Source organism: Sorex araneus, chromosome 6 (genome assembly GCF_027595985.1).
Source record: "Sorex araneus isolate mSorAra2 chromosome 6, mSorAra2.pri, whole genome shotgun sequence".
Lineage (NCBI taxonomy): Eukaryota > Metazoa > Chordata > Mammalia > Eulipotyphla > Soricidae > Sorex > Sorex araneus.
In genome coordinates this window covers 57572716-57590417 of record NC_073307.1, presented here as the reverse complement: position 1 = coordinate 57590417, position 17702 = coordinate 57572716, and the positions used below count along the sequence as shown (strand labels likewise).

General features: G+C 52.0%; 1 protein-coding gene across 1 annotated transcript; it reads right to left on the bottom strand.

Moving 5' to 3' along the window:
* Positions 1 to 420: 420 nt before the first annotated feature.
* On the bottom strand, positions 421 to 15749 carry NIPA1 (NIPA magnesium transporter 1). The gene is made up of 5 exons (XM_004617566.2): positions 15581 to 15749; positions 11410 to 11457; positions 10214 to 10304; positions 7132 to 7292; positions 421 to 6987 (listed from the first exon to the last, which is right to left on the bottom strand). Exons 1-5 carry the CDS (start codon positions 15741 to 15743, stop codon positions 6476 to 6478), a joined length of 975 nt encoding a protein of 324 aa, XP_004617623.2. The 5' UTR covers positions 15744 to 15749; the 3' UTR covers positions 421 to 6475.
* Positions 15750 to 17702: the final 1953 nt, after the last annotated feature.

Below are 17702 nucleotides of genomic sequence, written 5' to 3'. Positions count from 1 at the left end.
CAGGGGGTAGTACAAGTACAAACCCTTGCTTGCAGGTGGTTGGCCCAAATTCGATCTCTGGCATCTGAACACTGCCGAGAATCATCCCTGGCACAGAGCTAGGAGCAAGCTCTGAGCACTGTATGGTTGGTCCTGAGTAAACCCAAAACAATAACAACAACAACAAACTTGGAATTTTTTTTTTTTTGCTTTTTGGGTCACACCTGGCGATGCACAGGGGTTACTCCTGGCTCTGCACTCAGGAATTACTCTCAGGGGACCATATGGGATGCTGGGATTCGAACCGGGGTCGGCCGAGTGCAAGGCAAACGCCCTACCTGCTGTGCTATCGCTCCAGCCCCTAAACTTGGAAATTTTTATCGAGGACTTAGGGTGATATGGAAACATTTCAAGTGAAGGGTAAAAAACAAGCAAACAATGTTCAGCTAGAAAGGAGTTATTTTATTTTAAAACACACAGATTAATAAATATTATTGGAAAACTTAATAAATAGCCTTTTTATGTACATAAGGCAATTACAACATGCTAGGACTACTTCTAAAAAGCAAAATCTAAGCAAGTCTTGGCCACTGACGGACGTGTGCATGGATGCTAATTGGAAGCGCCCCTGATACATTTACATAAAATACCTTTTAAGCCACCAATCAACATTTTACATTTTTCACCAAGTCCTTGTCATTTCATGATTACATTCCATCTTACAATAATAAAATAAGTTATTTTAAAAGGCAAAAATACTCAGAAATGCTACTTTAAGACAGTACCCTTTTTTTCCTTTTTTTCAAAGTGCAAAAACACTCACAAGGGGGTTAGGAACAAATTCTAACAACAACAACAACAACAGCAGCAAGATTCTGAACTTTTCAACATGACCCTTTGGCATGAGTGGCTTGGGCACTGCAGACCTGCTACCAGGCACTGTGGTTCGCCACAGAGTTGTCACACACCATTTGTTGTTTGTGTGTGTGTTTTTTTTCCAGTCCAATAACTGGTTTATAACCTTTTTTTTCAATTTTTAAAATTTTATTATTTTTAAATTTATTATTTTTTTAAATAATTATAACCTTTTTAAAAAGAAAAACAAACCTCCCTATAATGATCGCAGCCCACTTTCTGGCAAAAAATATTTTTCATGAAATCTGCAATGCCCATGCAGGGAGCCACATGACCAGGGTTGAGTCGCTCAGAAGCCAGAAGGTCAGTGTCACTCACTGCAAATTCAGGCAAAGGAGTCGATCTGGCTCACAGGTGCCTCCGGGCGCTGCAGAGCACAAACTGGCCTACAGAGATACGTCTACTAAACTCACCAGAACAGTGGAATGTTATTTTTCAGCACAGCCTTAAAAAACCCCTATTTGAGCTCCACATCTTACAATAGAATGTATAAAACCCTTCCTTTAAAAAAAAAAAAAAAGATAAAAAAAGGAAAGAGAATTAAAGCTTCATGGAATCACACACTCTATAAGCCTGTGCTCCCTTCGCTTGCTCAGTGCTTAAAGCCACACGTGTATGGTTGGTCCTGAGAAGGCAGAATACCTGCTTCGTTGTTCAGGAGCACTCTGAGGGAGCAGCGCACACGCTGAGTACAGGAGCACCGAAACCATGGCCTTGGGGAACTACCCCACCTCTTGAGAGGTAGAGAAACTGAGGCACAGAAAGGTAAAGTGACTCACCGATAGTTGCACGATTCAAGGAGAAACAGAAAAAGAACACCCTAATCTCCCTGGCTCCTGCTCTGCACCCAGCACTCTGCTTCTGACCTCACTGGGTATATTTTAAATAGTACTTCCCTAATCCCTAATTACATTTCCTTAAAAGACATGTCATTGGTTGCATTGAAAAGCACATGGAAAGTGTGGAGGAAACAAGGGGGAGCTACCAAGCCCGAACTTTCAGCTGCCGCTCCTATAATTCTTAAGCTTTTCAAGTATATGACAGAGGTATAAGAATCTGGCTGGATGTGAAAAATCACTGAAAAGCTAAAGGACAGAGTCTTAAAAATCCACCTCCAGCATGAGGTGGAAGTGAGGAATACAGAGAAGCGAGGTATTTAGTAAGATGGAACGGTTTTCTGCTGGACTAGTGGGCCAAAGGAGCATTTCTCTTACTGGCTCAAGTGCACAGGTCCCTAATGATGAGTGCAAGGTGAAAGCCTGTGGGCGGTGCTGGGCCCGAAAACCCCTGACAACTGAGGGAGCCCTGTCCGGTTTTGGTCCCTGAGTAAGTGGAACTAGATTTCTCTGGATGGGTGAAGGACTTCCCTGGGCTCAGGCACAGTAGCCAAGATGATGCCGTCAGAACCCTGGCCAATCAGAAAGTTGCAAACTGATCTCCACGAAGTTTTCTTCTCTTGGCAGTATCTCACTTGGTCCCAGGAAGCCAAAATCAGGATCAAGTCGGCCTCAGAGAGGAGACCACAGATGTATTTTCTTGCATCTGCAAGACTAGTGTAGCAGCTTAGAAAAGACACCCCCTCCCCAGCCCAGGAATCGAGATGCACAGTATTAGTCTGTGCTCCCCAACACCCTGTCTCTGTGGACCTGAGTGCCCATTCTCCCAGGAGAAAGGGGTCCCCAAGCCTTATCCAGGTCTCATAAGGAACTGGCCAGCAAACACATCACTGACTAGGAGCTAGCTGGCGCGGGAGGGCAATGCAGAGACATATGTTCAACAGAAACTGAGGTTAAACCCACAGAATAAGTACATCAACTCCTGCAGAAAGGGGCTGCAGGAAGTGAAACAAGAGGAAGGGAAAGCTCGTGTCTGACTATCAAATGTGCAGCAGAGCCTGTTTTACTGATACGCTAACAAATGAGAAAAGGCAGTGATGACATGAGAGTCCCAGTGCCGGGCCGTTCCTCTTCCAGGATCAGCTGCTGGTCCTTCCCTCGAGCTTTCTGCGCAGACATCGAGTGTTATATGGAACAGCTAAGGCCCCGCAGAGAGCTCTGTGCTGGGTGTGGGTTGGAACCCCAAACGAGCAACGGCCAGTGAGTGAGACGCAAGCCACCTCCCTTCATGCAAAGATTCAGATGGGACCTCCAAGTAGGAGGGGAGAAGGCCCAGGAAGTGTCCAGAAGAAATCTGAGTGATATTACTGGAAGCATGATTTTAGATGAAGTGTGAGAAACAATTAGTAGACATTTCTTGATTTTTTCCCCTGTTTTCTTGTAGTTTTTATTTTTTCTCCTCTCCAGAGACCCCTTTTCAAGAAAAGCTCAGGACCAACTCGGTCAGCATATGCCCCTGAACTGGGGCTTGAACTGTGGGCGTCATACTTGCCCTGGGCACTTTCTAAGCCACTGTCCAAGCCTTGCTGCTTCCCCCTAAGGTGTCAGCTACATGTGCAAAGAATAGTATAATGATGAACATATTCACACAGATGTACTTCCAGAAATCAGAGGAGACTCGTCCCCTTTGCAGCCCCTCCCCACAGTATTGATTTGAGGCATTTGTTGTTACTGCAATTCCAAAAAAATAATAAAAACAGAAATGTGTAAAATAGGATTAGATTAGAAATAATACGCTAGAGCATTAAATCTGAAATTTAGGCCACAAAGAATGCTGGTCATGTTGCTTGCTTGCTTTGAGGTTAGTCACTTCTTGAAATACAAACAAAGGAATGATTTTTTTTTTTTTTTTTTTGCTTTTTGGGTCACACCTGGCGATGCTCAGTGGTTACTCCTGGCTCATGCACTCAGGAATTACTCCTGGTGGTACTCAGGGGACTCTATGGGATGCTGGGAATCGAACCCAGATCAGCCGCATGCAAGGCGAATGCCCTACCCGCTGTGCTATAGCTCCAGCCCAAAGAAAGGAATGAATTAAAAAGAAAAATACGTTGGGGGGGCTGGAGTGATGACCCAAAAAGCAAAAAAAAAAAAAAACAAAAAACAAAAAAAAACAAGGGCTGGAGAGATAGCACAGCGGGTAGGGTGTTTGCCTTGCATGCGTGGCTGACCCAGGTTCAAATCCCAGCATCCCATATCGTCCCCTGAGCACGACCAGGGGTAATTCCTGAGTGCAGAGCCAGGAGTAACCCCTGTGCATCGCCAGGTGTGACCCAAAAAAAGCAAAAAAAAAAAATAAAATAAAAATACGTTGGGCCACACCTGGTGATACTCAGGAGTTACTCCTGGCTCTGCACTCAGAAATTACTACTGGCAGTACTCAGGGGGCCACATGGGATGCCAGGGATTGAACCTGGGCTATCCACACGAGAGGCAATCACCCTACCTGCTATACTCGGCCCAAGAATGGAATGAATGTGACTTTATAATGAAGAAAACGTATGGCACCTATCAAAATGATCTGCTGGATAGAAGCAAACATGGGGGAGTCTAACTATTTGGGACTTTCAAAAAGGGGGTGAGCTAGCAATACAGATTTTGTTTGGAAGATCACCCAGAAATACCACTACTAGGTATCCATGGCATAATCAATAAACAATAGTGCACTCTAATAAAGACGCATTTTAAAACTAAGTTTCACAGACACGATCATTTCCATACGACTCATGAGCTTTCTCTTTTTACTTATATGGCCACGTGTGTTCTTGGAATAAAATGTCTTACCTAGGAAATTATGCATACACCTAAAAGGATATTGATACTGTTACATTTTCAGAAAGTTCAATTCTATAAATTAAGGTCTGCATTCCAAAAAATACTGATTAAAAAGCAACCCTTCAGGAAGCTGATAAAAAGAGTAAGGGGCTTATTGAGCATTTGTTATCAGTTAATATGACATTAAACACATTTAAAGAAAACCTTGTTGCACTCAGCATACGAGTCATGGGCAGACCATGGTCAGGACACAGACCTCGATTCAGAGAGGTATTAATCTCTCTGCTATGTTAAACCATCCCCATCCAGCCCCATTTTATTGAGCCTCTTGTATTTTAGGAAATACTCAAGGGGGTTTAGAAATGTTCTTTGTTGCCTTAAAAACACATTTTCCCCACTCCCCCCCCCCCGCCTTGGTAATTATAGCTGGGCATTATTCAGTTTTTGTGCTCTGACTTCGCAAATTGAAACCCCTACCCCCTCTTTCAGCATGCCCAGCTCTCTCTGCAGGTCAGACACGGCAAGAAGCACATGGTCTCCTTCTGAAGCACTAGCATGACCGTGCATCTGTTTTCCATCACGGCACATGAGCCATTACTGCACGCAGACAGCCAGTGCCCGCTTCTCTCCAAATACTAGTACAATGAGTGATGGCTTTGCGTTTTGGAAATTCTACTGTGATGGAGTCTCTGCCAGTTCAAAAGAGCAGGGAGAGATTCAAGTCATTGTTTTCAGTTTGGCTATGAATTCCTCTGAAAACTCCTGATGTGTGTTTCCAAATCACAGAGTTGAAACTCGCCTGAGTTTGCCTGTACCTTTTGATTTGTCCCTGCGTTTTAAGGGACGCAGTATACATATGATTTGTCCCTGTGTTTTAGGGAACTCAGTATACATATGATTTGTCCCTGTGTTTTAGGAGACTCAATATATATATATATACATATATATATACATATATATATCCCATTTGACTGGCTCATTATTAAGGTAAAGAAGCTATGTCTTCAGAGTGGTCACAAGGCTTGTGGAAGGAGATGTGGAGATATCTGATACTGGATCCCAGTTACACAGATTGAATGTGAATAAAATACTCATACTCATGCTACTGAAATCGATTGTTTCCAGTTGGGACTACACATGCTACAAGTATTGGTTTGCTCTATTGCCCCTGTGGTCTTGGTTATCCCCCAACAGATGAACATATTCTTTCTTACCGCTTTCTATTTCCAAGAGTGAAATATCAAAGCATAGCTGAGGGATGCTGCATTACTCTAAGAGAGCACACGCACGGTAATAGTCAAAGTAAGTGAATAGTTCAAGTGATAAAGGCACTGGAATTGCTTTGAGCTACTGAACAGTCATTCTGCAAAGCGAAGGCCACTTCCAGTCAGTCCCTTCACTCCTCTCACTCTGCTCGGAATTAAAATACCTCGGAGCTAGGGGCAGGGGGTGTGGCAGAGCTGTCAGAGGGTGAGAAACCACTGAGTGTGTATTGCCTCTTATTTGGATGCTGTACCCGAATGTGATCACATGTGAAGCAAACTAGCACAATTAGGACACGTTCACTTTTCCAAAGTTGCCATCCAAGGAAGATGGGAGCCCCCGCCCAGCTTAACCAGAGAGAGCCCAGCTACAGTCTCCACTCTGATGCTAAAATGTTTTGAAAGGAAAGAGAATTAATGAGAGCTTCCACAGGAATGAAAGAACTCCCCCTCCTCAGAGACTCTCGGGGAGAGAGAACTCCAGTGCCCAGGTCCCGGCCTGGGACTGACCACGACCCCCTGTCCCCAGTACAGGCACCGTTAGTACCACATTTCTAGTCTCTTCCACTTCCCACCAAATGAGGATCAGACCCCACCTCTGTCTCTCGCTCCTCAAGTCCCCCCTCACCCGTGGCCTCGCCCCACACCCTAGTCTGTTTTCATATTCGACTTGTTCATCTCGCCGAGGTTGAAATTGAACTCCTTGAACACCTGTATGAGGACAATGCCCACCGAGACAGTGGTGAACCCGCAGGCCATGCCCAGGAAGTCCACCAGGCCCACATTGCTCCACTCCCGGAAGAGGATGGCGGAGGCCAGCAGGACCAGCGTGGTGAACACCACGTAGTAGATGGCGCCGAACACGGACGAGTCGAAGCACTCGAGTGCCTTGTTGATGTACCTGAACTGGATGATGATGCTGCAGCCCAGCACGGCCAGGAGCACCAGGCACAGGCAGAGGGCGCGCTGGCTGGACGGGTTGTCGTGCAGGATGTCTTGGGCCGCCAGCCCGATGCCCTTGGTGGAAGGCACGGTGAAACTGCCCAGCAGCGAGCAAATGCTGATATACACCATGATGTTGGTGGGCCCGTGCGCTGGCGCGATCCAGAAGATGAGCAGAAGCAGCATGAGGAGCACGATGCACAGGTAGCCCACGAACACTGGGTAGAGAGACAGGCGGTGTGAACAGCGCATACCCCGGCCATGGCCCCCAGGAGCAGGGCAACACAAGCCAGCCCACTGGGCACTGCACCCTGCTCCCAGGACCGGGAAGGCTGATGTGGGGGTCCCAGCGGGGCCCTTACCTGGGTTGGTTAGCTTCTCCTCCAGCTCGGCCTGAGTCGTCACACTCTCAGCTTTCGGGGAGTGGATGATCAACACCACGGAGCCTGCACAGCTGAGCAGACACCCCAGCTTTCCCAAGATGTTCAGCTTCTCCTTCAGGAGGTAAGAGGCCAAAATGGACCTGCAGGAAAAGAATCGTTCACCCTTAACACTGATGATCAGGCCCCTGGCTGTCGCTGCGAATGCTGCAGCTCCAAAAGTCATCTTTTCCTCATGATCACTTAAAAATTCTAACTTAGTTTTTATGAACAGGGAAGATGGGGAATTTTTTTTAAAGTTATTTCAACACCTAGGAATGTCATGCCAATTCCATTCATAGCTACAGTAAAATGACCCTTGTGACCAGGAATGATTCTTGAGTGCAGGGCCAGGAGTAAGCCCAGAGCACGCCAGTTTGCTCCCTCTCTGAGAAAAAGTGACAGTCAAAATACTTAACATGGGGAGCTTGAGAGAGTACAGGGGTTAAAGTAGGTTCCTTTGCATGGAACGAGCCCTGGTTTGACCCCACATGCATGATCCTGAGGAGTTAACACTGTCAAACGGCCATCTGACCCAAAGCACCAGAGACAGATTTCATGCGATTTCCATAAAAATTTTGATAACATTCTTGAAAGACCTAGAACAGACTAATAAAATTTGCATGGAGCAAAAAAATCTTCCTGAATAGCTAAAGCTATTTTGAAGGGTAAAAAAAAAAAGATAGGAGAAACTGCATTTTCTGACACTGAATTCTACTGCGAAGCTAATGTAATCTAGATAGAATGGTATTGGAAAAAGATAACTCTCACACCAACAGAACAGAATTGAGAGCCCAGAAATAAACCCCTTGGATTTATGGCCAGTTGATCTATGGCCAAGGAGCCGAGTGCATGCACCAGAGCAAGGGAAGCCTCTTCAACAAGTGTGCTGGGAAAATCAGTCAGCTGCATGCAGAAAGAGACCTGCTCCATATCTCACACCCTATGCAAACGTTCAGGTTGCAGTGAACTGCATGACTGCAGCTTTTCTTGAAGCTTCATGATATTCCATTATGTATGTAGGCCACCCATCTGTCATTGAACATTTGGGTTGTTTCCATATTCTGGCTATTGTACTCAGCACTGCAGTGAACAGAGGTGAGCACAGAGCTATTCAAACTAATGGTTTTGTGTTCTTGGGATAGATGCTAAGAAGTGGGGTCTTTTGGGGGTGTGGTGCCGACAGCAGGTCATCCTATATCTGTGGGACAAGTGCATGAGAAACTGAAGGCTTCCTGATACCCCACAATTGCCACTGCGCCTCTGGCCGGACCCAATAACTTGGGACCAAGTTTCCCAAGAAATTAAATGGCCAAAAGTTAGGTATGTAGGAGCGATGCCCACAAACCACTTCTGGCTCTGCTATATAAGCTCATTTATTGACTTTGCTTCAGAAACCCACAAATAAATCTAGAAAGAGATCAAAAGCCTCTAATCTTAGACCTGCACAAGGCTGAAAAGACCAGGGTAAACTGGAAGCGGGGGAGTGGGTCAGCCTGGTGCCTGCCCAAGCAGAGCCTCTGGCAGCCACTTGCTTCCACAATTCAAAATCACCACCGTGCTCCTGGCCAGTCTCCACCGTCTTGGATAGACCTCAGTGAAATACAATCTGCTGAAAATTGGGGTATGCAGGTTTTGTGACTGAAATCTGAGGGCTTTCTCGGAGTTGGGATAGGCTAGTTTCCCCCACCTTCCTCTAATTTCGGAAACCTTGGCAGTCGTGTCGATATCCCAAAGCTGCCAACCAGTTAAAAAAGCTACCCCAGCCTTACCTTCTTGATAAAAATACTGAATGCCCTGAACATGATGATCTCTTAATACCTATATTGTAAACCATTATGCACAAAAGGAGAGAGAGAAGGAAGAAAAGTGCCTGCCATAGAGGCAGGTGGAGGGGGAAGGGAGAGTTTTGGGAGATGGTGGGAGGGAAATGGGAGACACTGGTGGTGGAAAGTGTACACTGGTGGAGGGATGGATGTTGGATCAGTCACTGTCACTGTCATCCCATTGCTCCTCGATTTACTCGAGCGGGCACCAGTAATGTCTCTATTCCTTCCAGCCCTGAGATTTTAGCAGCCTCTCCTTACTCGTGTTTCTCAATGATTGGAGGCTCTTTCAGGGTCAGGGGAATGAGATCCATTGTTACTGTTTTTGGCATTCTGAATATGCCACGGGTAGCTTGCTAGGCTCTGACTGTGTGGGCAGGATACTCTCAGAAGCTTGCTGGGCTCTCCAAGAGGTGTGAGGTGTGAGAGGTGTGTGTGTGTGTGTGTGTGTGTGTGTGTGTGTGTGTGTGTGTATACATATATATATTTATGATTTGTTGCCTACTGTCTGAACTCCATCAAATATGGTGTGGTAATTATGGGAAATGGGTAGGAAGTGTCTTATAATGTGTCCAAAAAGCGGCCTGGAGCATGGCGGCGGTTGGGTAGTCGAGGTTGGCTGCCGGGGCTGGGTCCCTTGGGGCGGTGGGGAAGGCTCTCACCTGGCCCCCTTTGGGGCGCCCTGAGTGAAAACAGCCTGGCGCGAAGTCCGGCCCCATTGGACCAGTACATGACTGAAACCCAATCATGAATAGCTTTGTAGTGGTCTATCTCATGGATATTCAATTGAAAAAAATAAGTGGTGTCACTCAGTCTTCTGGGAGCTCTACTCTTAGGTTTTTAGTTTTGGGGCCACACCCGTTGGTGCTTAGGGCTTACTCCTGGCTCTGCATTCAGGGATCACTCCTGGTGGGTCTGGGGGAACCATATGTGGTGCTGGGATAGGATGTGTGTTCACTGCTTACCCACTGTACTTTCTCTTCAGCCCTCTATTCTGTCTTTTTTGGGGGGCAGGGGGAGGGTTAGAGGTGGGGGTGAGCAAGTCCAGACCCAGCAGAGCTCTGGGTCACTCCCAGCAGTGCTGAGAATTGCGGGGGTCAGCCTCATGCAGGGCAAGTGCCTTGGCCCTCTTCTCTCCAGGCCTAAACATTTTGCTCTAAACCACGCACTCGGCCCCATGTCCCAGAGCCCGCACTCACCCAAATGGCACTCCAAGGGCACCTAGGGGTGTCACCAGCACAGTGGGGACGGCCGTGTACGCCAGGAAGTTCCCAATCTGGCCGACGGCCACTGTGGAGAGAATCACGGGCACATCGTCAGTGCGGGTGGGTGAGGAAGGGGCTGCACCAGGCAGGGCTGACACCCTGCTAGTGGGAAGCAGGCAGGTGCTGGCCAGGTGCAAGGCCAGAGCATCTGTGGCCCCCTTGGACTCTGAGGGGGCTGACGCCGCACACTGACCCCCTTGACCTGAGGAAAGAACTGCCAATGCTCTCCGTGCTCCCAGAGCGGGAATGTCCTCCCACCCCGTCCTTTCTGCTCCTCGGTGCCCTTCCTGCAGAGACTCTGTATCCACAAAGACAGTGCCAGAAGCCGCATTCACAGGGTCTGCAGAGTTGTCCCAGCCAGAACTTTCCAGCACTTCTCTGTCCTTGTCTATTCTTCAGATTTATGGCCTCTCTGCCTCAGAACTCCAAAGTGGCTGCTTTGATCTCACACACCCTGTTCTCTCTCTCCTGGGTCACGTACAGGAAATGGCCTTTTCTCTTGCGAATCTCTCACATGTCCATTTGTTTGTGGGCCAGTGAAAGGAACCTGGGGAGGGGAGGGGGTACCCTCCTGCCATTCCCCCCAGGCCAGCACTGGGGGCCAGGAACAGCTGGGCTTCCTCTCTCCCTAAAGAGCCTGTTTGCTGGTTCCTGTGGCCAGGGCTGCCCTGTGTGGCTGCGCGGCCTGGGGCTGGGCCACCCTTGGGGAGCAGGGAGGGAGCTTCCGGGGAAGGATTTCTGGAGTTCTGGAATTCCTGCCCATATGGCGGCCAGCTCGCTGCCCCCGCCCGTCCCCCTTCCCTCTGCCCATACTGCCAGGTTTCGAGTCTGATTTCCTTCTGTGCCTTAACACAGCGGCCCAGGACCTCAGAGCCGATGGGGGACCAAGTCCGCGTACCCCAGGAAGCAGACCCAGAGAAGCGGAGGCTTTTGTGCTGGCTGTGGCCCAGGGCCAGCCAACCTGCAGTGAGGTGAGAGCCAGGCAGGGGAGCAGAGGCTGTGCCTCCCGGAAGTGGGGGCATATACCTTCCACCCCCCCATGCCTGCTAGATTCTGGCCAGACGCGTTGTACCCGCTCTGGCACTGCCATAGCAAGGACCCTGCCGGACAGACAGGCCCAGGGAACTTACTTGCAATGGTGCCCGCCCACCACACAATGTCAGTCAGGTACGAGGTTCCTGGAAAAGAGAAAATTCGGATCAGGAGAGCACAGCTGGGGCTCACGAATGACATAGGTGACGGGGGAGTTTTGGGTGCCTGTTGGATTTTCATTTGGAGCCACACCCGGCTGTGCTCAGGGATCACCTCTAGTGGGGCTCAGGGGACCCTATGGGGTGCCGGGATCAAACCCGGGTCAGCCTACCTGGGTAGGCAAAGCAAGCACCAGCCCGTTGTACTATCGCTCTGGTCCCCTTTAGGCTGGTCTTAACTGCAGAGTTAAGTTCCCTCTAGCTCCTTCTCCTTGAGAGATCAAGGCCATACCCACCCAGCAGATGGCAGACGTCAAGGTGGCTGCATCTGGGACAGGCAACAACTATTTATAACTGCCCAGTGTTTGCCACTCCTGCGGTCGGACCTGCCAAGCCAGGGGCTGCCCTCAGGACTTCCAGAAAGGCCCTGAGGCGAAGGTGCCCCAAGTGAGGGCTAAAGCATTTCAAGCCCCCGTGGAAAGCTCCACTCACTGAGATAGGACCTGGCACTGCCGCAGGGAGCGGCAGGCAGAGGACATTTTTGGAAACCAAGCTAGAGAGCTATATATGGGCAGGAAACACAGCTATATATAGGTAGAGGCGGGCTGGAAAAGCCTCACCACTTAGCAACAAATTGGAGGCAGCTGGCCAATGAAAAGGATCCACAAAGCATGTGCAAGGGTATTCAGTAGAGAGTATTATTTTAGAGAAGAGGGAAGGGAGGAGGAGGGGAGGAAGAGGAAGAAGAACAAGAACACGAAGAACAAGAAGACAACAATGGCTATGACAATCAAACCCATTCATGAAGCCAGAGAGAGGCACGCTGAGCTGAATGCGTGCCCTGGCGAGCACACTTGCCAAAGACCTGGCACCCGGCTGTGCCCGGGATAAGGGTGGCAAGGCTGACGCTGCAGAACAGCCTGAGTGGGGTCTCAGCCTCAGATACCCCCACCCCCAGCCCTGCCTGCACTCCTGGCTTCTCTCTTTCTCTTTTTCTTTCTTGCCACACCCAGGGGTGCCCAGGGCTTACTCCTGGCTCTGCATTCAGGAATGACTGGTGGCGGGGCTTGGGGACCCTATGGGATGCCGGTGATCAAACCCAGGTCTGTCGTGAGCAAGGCAAGCACCCTTTCTGCGGTCCTCTCCGGCCCCCTGCTCCCTCTGGGTTCCTGGGGTGGTCACCCTCCTCTTGACCCCCGCTAGCCCCCAGTGAGCCAAGAGAATGGAGTTGGGGGTGGGGGGAAATGCAAGTCAGGAGCAGCTCCTCAGAGGGGGCATCTGACCGCCTGGGGGTAAGAAACAGGGACGTGCCCAAACTTCAGAGTTCATGTGTCCTTAGAGACTGTGAGGGGGCAGACAGGGTCAGCGTCCAGTCTCCAGACGGGGCAGGCGGGAGGGCCACGATCTTCCCCGTGCTCTACACGTGCTAACAGAACCAGGGACCGTCTGCTCAGACCACAGCTGGCGCCAGCTCAGTTTCGTCCGCAGGTGTGCCTGGGGTGTAGGGCTCAGATCGAGTGTCGCTGTTGGGCAGGAACTCGGGTTCTCTTTCTTACTCAGAGGAGGAAGCAGGTGATCAAGCTCTGAGGAACTGGGGCCCTTAGGAGCCCTCTAGCACGCCCCCTCCTCACCCTGGTCACACAGGCCAGCCTGGGAGCGTTGTGTCCATACGTGCACTCACGCTCACACAAAGCATGTGCGTTCATGCACACATCCACACATGCGCGCACACACGCACACTCACACATGCATGCGCACACATCCACAGCCACACACATGTTCCTTGTCTCGGCAGCACATGCAGGCACCCCCTCTCCTGGACTGTGTGGTGAGGCCGTGGGTGCAGGCCAAGGCACGGAGCAGCACTGACCAGTCATCTGGGCAGTCGGCCTCCCCGCCTGTCTCCCCCCACCACCCCAGGCTCCAAAACTCGACTGCAAACACCCACATCATGGACAACCCTGCCGGCAGTGGCCGCCCCACATTCCACAGGCCCAGGTCCTGGCGGCCCACTTCCTGTGGGCGCCCAGCTGAGCTCTGCAGGGCACAGGCCCACTCTGGGTCTCCTTTCCTCATGCTGTTCTGTGTTTGTGGGCCTTGCTTTGGCGGGACATAGCCAGCAGTGTCCAGAGGCTAAATCCCAGCTCCGAGTTTGGGAGTCGCTCCCAAGGGCTCGGGGGAGCGCGCGGTGCTAAGCACCGAGCCAGAAGGCCCTGGCCACCCAGCAGCTGGAGCACCTCTCCGGCCTCCTTTCCCGCTTCTGTCAAAGCTAAGTTGATGTCCTCTAGCTGCCATCATGAGTCCACCAAGATCCCTAAGTGCCAACCCCTGGCCCCTGGAGCCCCACTTCCACTCCCACTAGATGAAAACAATGACCACAAGAATCTTGCCAAGGGCATCCTGGTAGGGAAGGAACCGCTCACGGCAGGAAGGCGATTCACAGAATGGCAGGCACAGAGAAGAAACTTCAGTTCTTAAAGAAAGGTCGGTGCAATAGTCAGCGGGAGAGGCGCTTGCCTTCCATGCAGCTGACGCAGGTTTGATCCCGGGCACCAAATATGGTCCCCAGAACCCAACAGGAGTGTTCCCTGAGGGCAGAGCCAGGAGTCAGCCCTGGGCACCCATGGGCGTAGCCCCCCAAACAAAAAATAACAACAGCAAAATGTTATCAAGCACATCAAGCGATTGGCTAGACTAAGTCAGATTATAAAGAGCTTAGACTCGTGTCTGTACTGGCCGGGCACCGAATAAATGTAATTATAGTAGCACCTGGGCACTTATACTCATAGGAGCGGAAAGAACTATGGTCTCCACGAGAAAACTGGCCAGCTGCAGCTCAAGTTCTGCTCAGAGAATCCGGGGTTCTGTCCCCAACAGCACCTCTGAAAGTTAGCTCCTGAATACCACAGGGTGTGGCCCCAAATCCAAAATCAAAAGAACAAGAAAAGGAAAACGGGGCCAGGGAGATAGTATAGGGGTGCGGGCACATGCCCTAAATTAGATTTCTGTCATCACGTGCCTCTGGATGTCACTGGCTGTAGCCTTAGGGACCCAGCGCTCTGGAAGCACCTCCTCAGGCCCTGGAATTCAACTGTGCAAAGAGTTGGTGCCCACTCACTGGGAGGCCCCCCTTGGTCCCTGACCACTGCTTGGGAAGACTCCCACAATGAATTTTAAAAGAAAGAGAGGATCTAGAAGATGGTACGGGGTCACTCGGCCCGGGTTCAATTTCTGGCACCACACGGTCCCCCAAGCATGCACTGTGTCCCAGCGCTGCAGGGCCCAGCTGGCTACTCCTGGCCATACTCAGCCAACCAGGCTGGACAGTTCTCTGGCTGCCGGTGCTGGGGCCACCACCACAGGGTCACACGGAGGGCAGAAGGGGGACCCTGAGGCAAGTGTCTGTGTTTCCAGCTACCCCGCCCTCCTCAAGGGCTGATTCTTTCGGTTCTTCTTGGGGCCACACCCAGCGGTTTTCAGGGGCTGCTCACAGCTCTGCTGGGGGTCCCTCCTGGGGGTGCTGGGCCCTCTGCCCGGAATGCTAATTCTTCAGGCACCCAGACCCCGTGTCTCCTTGAAGACGCTGCGGGCTCAAGGCCTGAGAGCTAGGCAAGGGTCCTGAGCTGAGTGAAGTCGGTGCTGGGGGAAGACTCTCACCCTTCCCCAGGCGCCCGCCTGCACCTGACCATCCGGGGGACGCTGGACGCTGCCTTCCCACGCCCGGGCTGCAGAAACACCTTGGGGGTGGCCCATGTAGGGTTTGCCTTCTAATCAGCCGGCGCACAGGGCTCCACCCAGTGCCAACAACGGCCTCGGCCCGGACAGACAGGCGCCCTCGCCCCCGGACCCCCGCACCTCTCCAGCCCTGCCGGCGGCCCCGGGCCGGGCCACACGCAGACACAGCCCGTGTCTTCTCTCGGATGGGGTGGGAACGTCGGGGGACACCTGGGGGGCGGCGGGAGGAACACAGAGCCCGAGTCTGTCCAAGTACGCGCTCAGGCGCGGCGCGGCGACAGTGCTCGCACCTATAGGGTCGACCGGCCACTTGGGCTCCCAGCGCGCGCCCGCACCCCCGCGCCCCGCAGGCCCCCCGCACCCCCGGCCGGCCTACCCCGCCGCTTGGCGCGCACGATGCCCTTCTTCTGAAGCACGAACGTGGAGCCGTTCACCAGGCTCGACACCACCGCCACGCCCAGGCCGAGCGACACCGCGGCGGGGCTCGGGCTCCGCGCCCCCTCCCCGGCCGCAGCCGCTGCCGCCGCCGCAGTCCCCATCCCGCCCGCGCGGCCCGCGCCTGCGCCTGCGCCTGCGCCCGCGGCTGGGGGTGGGGTGCGCGCGGGGGTGCGCGCTGGGGGGCGCTGTGCGGACAGGGGGTGCGCGCTGGGGGGCGCCGTGTGGACTGCGGGTACGCGCTGGGGGCGCCGTGCGCCCGAGGGTGCGGGCTGGGGGCGCTGTGCGGACTGGGGATACGCGCTGGGGGGGCTCCGTGCTCGCGCGGGCGCTGGGGGGCGCTGTGCGAACTGGGGGTGCGCGCTCGGGGGCACCGTGCGCGCGGGGGTGCGCGCTTGGGGGCGCTGTGCGGACTGGGGTTGCGGGCTGGGGGACGCCGCGCTCTCGGGGGTGCGGGCTGGGGCGCTGTGCGGACTAGGGGTGTCGGCTGGGGGCGCTGTGCGGACTAGGAGTGCGGGCTGAGAGCGCTGTGTGCGCTCGGGGTGCGGGCTGGGGGCACTGTGCGCACTGGGAAGGCTGGTCCGGGGGTGGGGGCGGGGGGGGGAGAGGCGGGAATCAAGGCCCAGTATAGGGACAGGGGTCAGTCCTGGATCCACTGATCCTAGACACGAGGGGTGAGCTGGGACGTTTGCAGGGAGGTGGCCTCTCCAAGGATCCGCGTAGATGTGGGGAACAAGACCAGAACACCGACTGGAGGGAGGAGTCCAGGCCTTCCCGGCCTCGCGGGGCAGGGAATCTCCGGGCGAGGCGCTGTGGGAGGCAGCCTCAGGGGCGCAGGTGCCAGGAGGGCGCAGGTTGTGGGGGTTGGGGGACAGGGCTGGGTAATGGGATACAGGAATAGAGAGGGCATCTCGGGTAAACTTTAATGTCGCTCCAGAATTTTGTTTACCCGAGTTGCTGCCCCCACCCCCCACGTTCTAAATTCTACATCTATTACGATGAAATCTGTACAATCACAGCAGGAAATAGTTATTTAAAGATCTCTCCACTCCTCACCCCAGCCTGTTTTTTCTTATTTCTCCACCCGTATTGTTTCCAGTTAGAACACATATACCTTCCAACTTATTTAACAGGCCATCGTCAGTTTGTGGCTGCTGACCTGAATAAAGAGACAAACTGAGATAAATTCGATCTTGTCAAAATAGCTTTATTGGGAGTGGTGAAGGAGTTAGACTTTGGGACAGGGTCCGCTTTGGCATGCTACAGGAAGTGTCAGCGAGGTTTGGGGATAGACGGTTTAGAAACTCTGACATGGTGCATCGCTGGAGGATAAAGTTCTACGGTCTCATTACATAAGCTGCTTTGTAAGGAAATACCTCTGAACCTTACTAGGTGCCTTGCTCTTGAGTGCTCTGGGCTTTGTACACTGTGGTTTGGGTTGGTTAGCTTTATGTCATGTGTGGGCATAATCAATTTTGACCTTTCTTTGCTTCTTTGGTTCATAGGCAAAGCAGTAAGTTTCCATTTTCTGTAAACTATGCAGAAAGGGAACCAGTCTCATTGACCACAATGCCTAAGTCCTTGAGTTTTGTTTTTCAGGGCAGATACCTGAGGCGTTTTGTTTTATGATCCCTGGCTCCATTTCAGATTAAAATTCTATTTCAGGACATAATCATGCTGATTTGGGGGCCAGAGTCATAGTACAGCAGGTAGGGTGCTTGCCATGCATGCAGCCCACCCGGGTTGGGGGGAGAGGTGGAGAAGGAGGAAGAAGAGGAGGAGGAAGAGGAGAGGACATGGAAGAGGAGGAAGAAATGTGCTGGGTTAAGTTATATAGGATAAGAAGCAGGCTGAATGGACAAAGAAACAAGAACCTGGTGGTCAGAACGCTGACCCTGCTGATGTGGAACCTCTCAGTCCTCACTGCCAACCTTACTGCCCACTTACTGCCCATCTCAGCCTGACATCCTTGGTATGAGAAAACAGACCCACAGACTGCATCTCTCAGAAAGAGCTCCAGGAAAGATGTTTGTCCTGAACTGCCGAGGCACGAAGTCATGTAG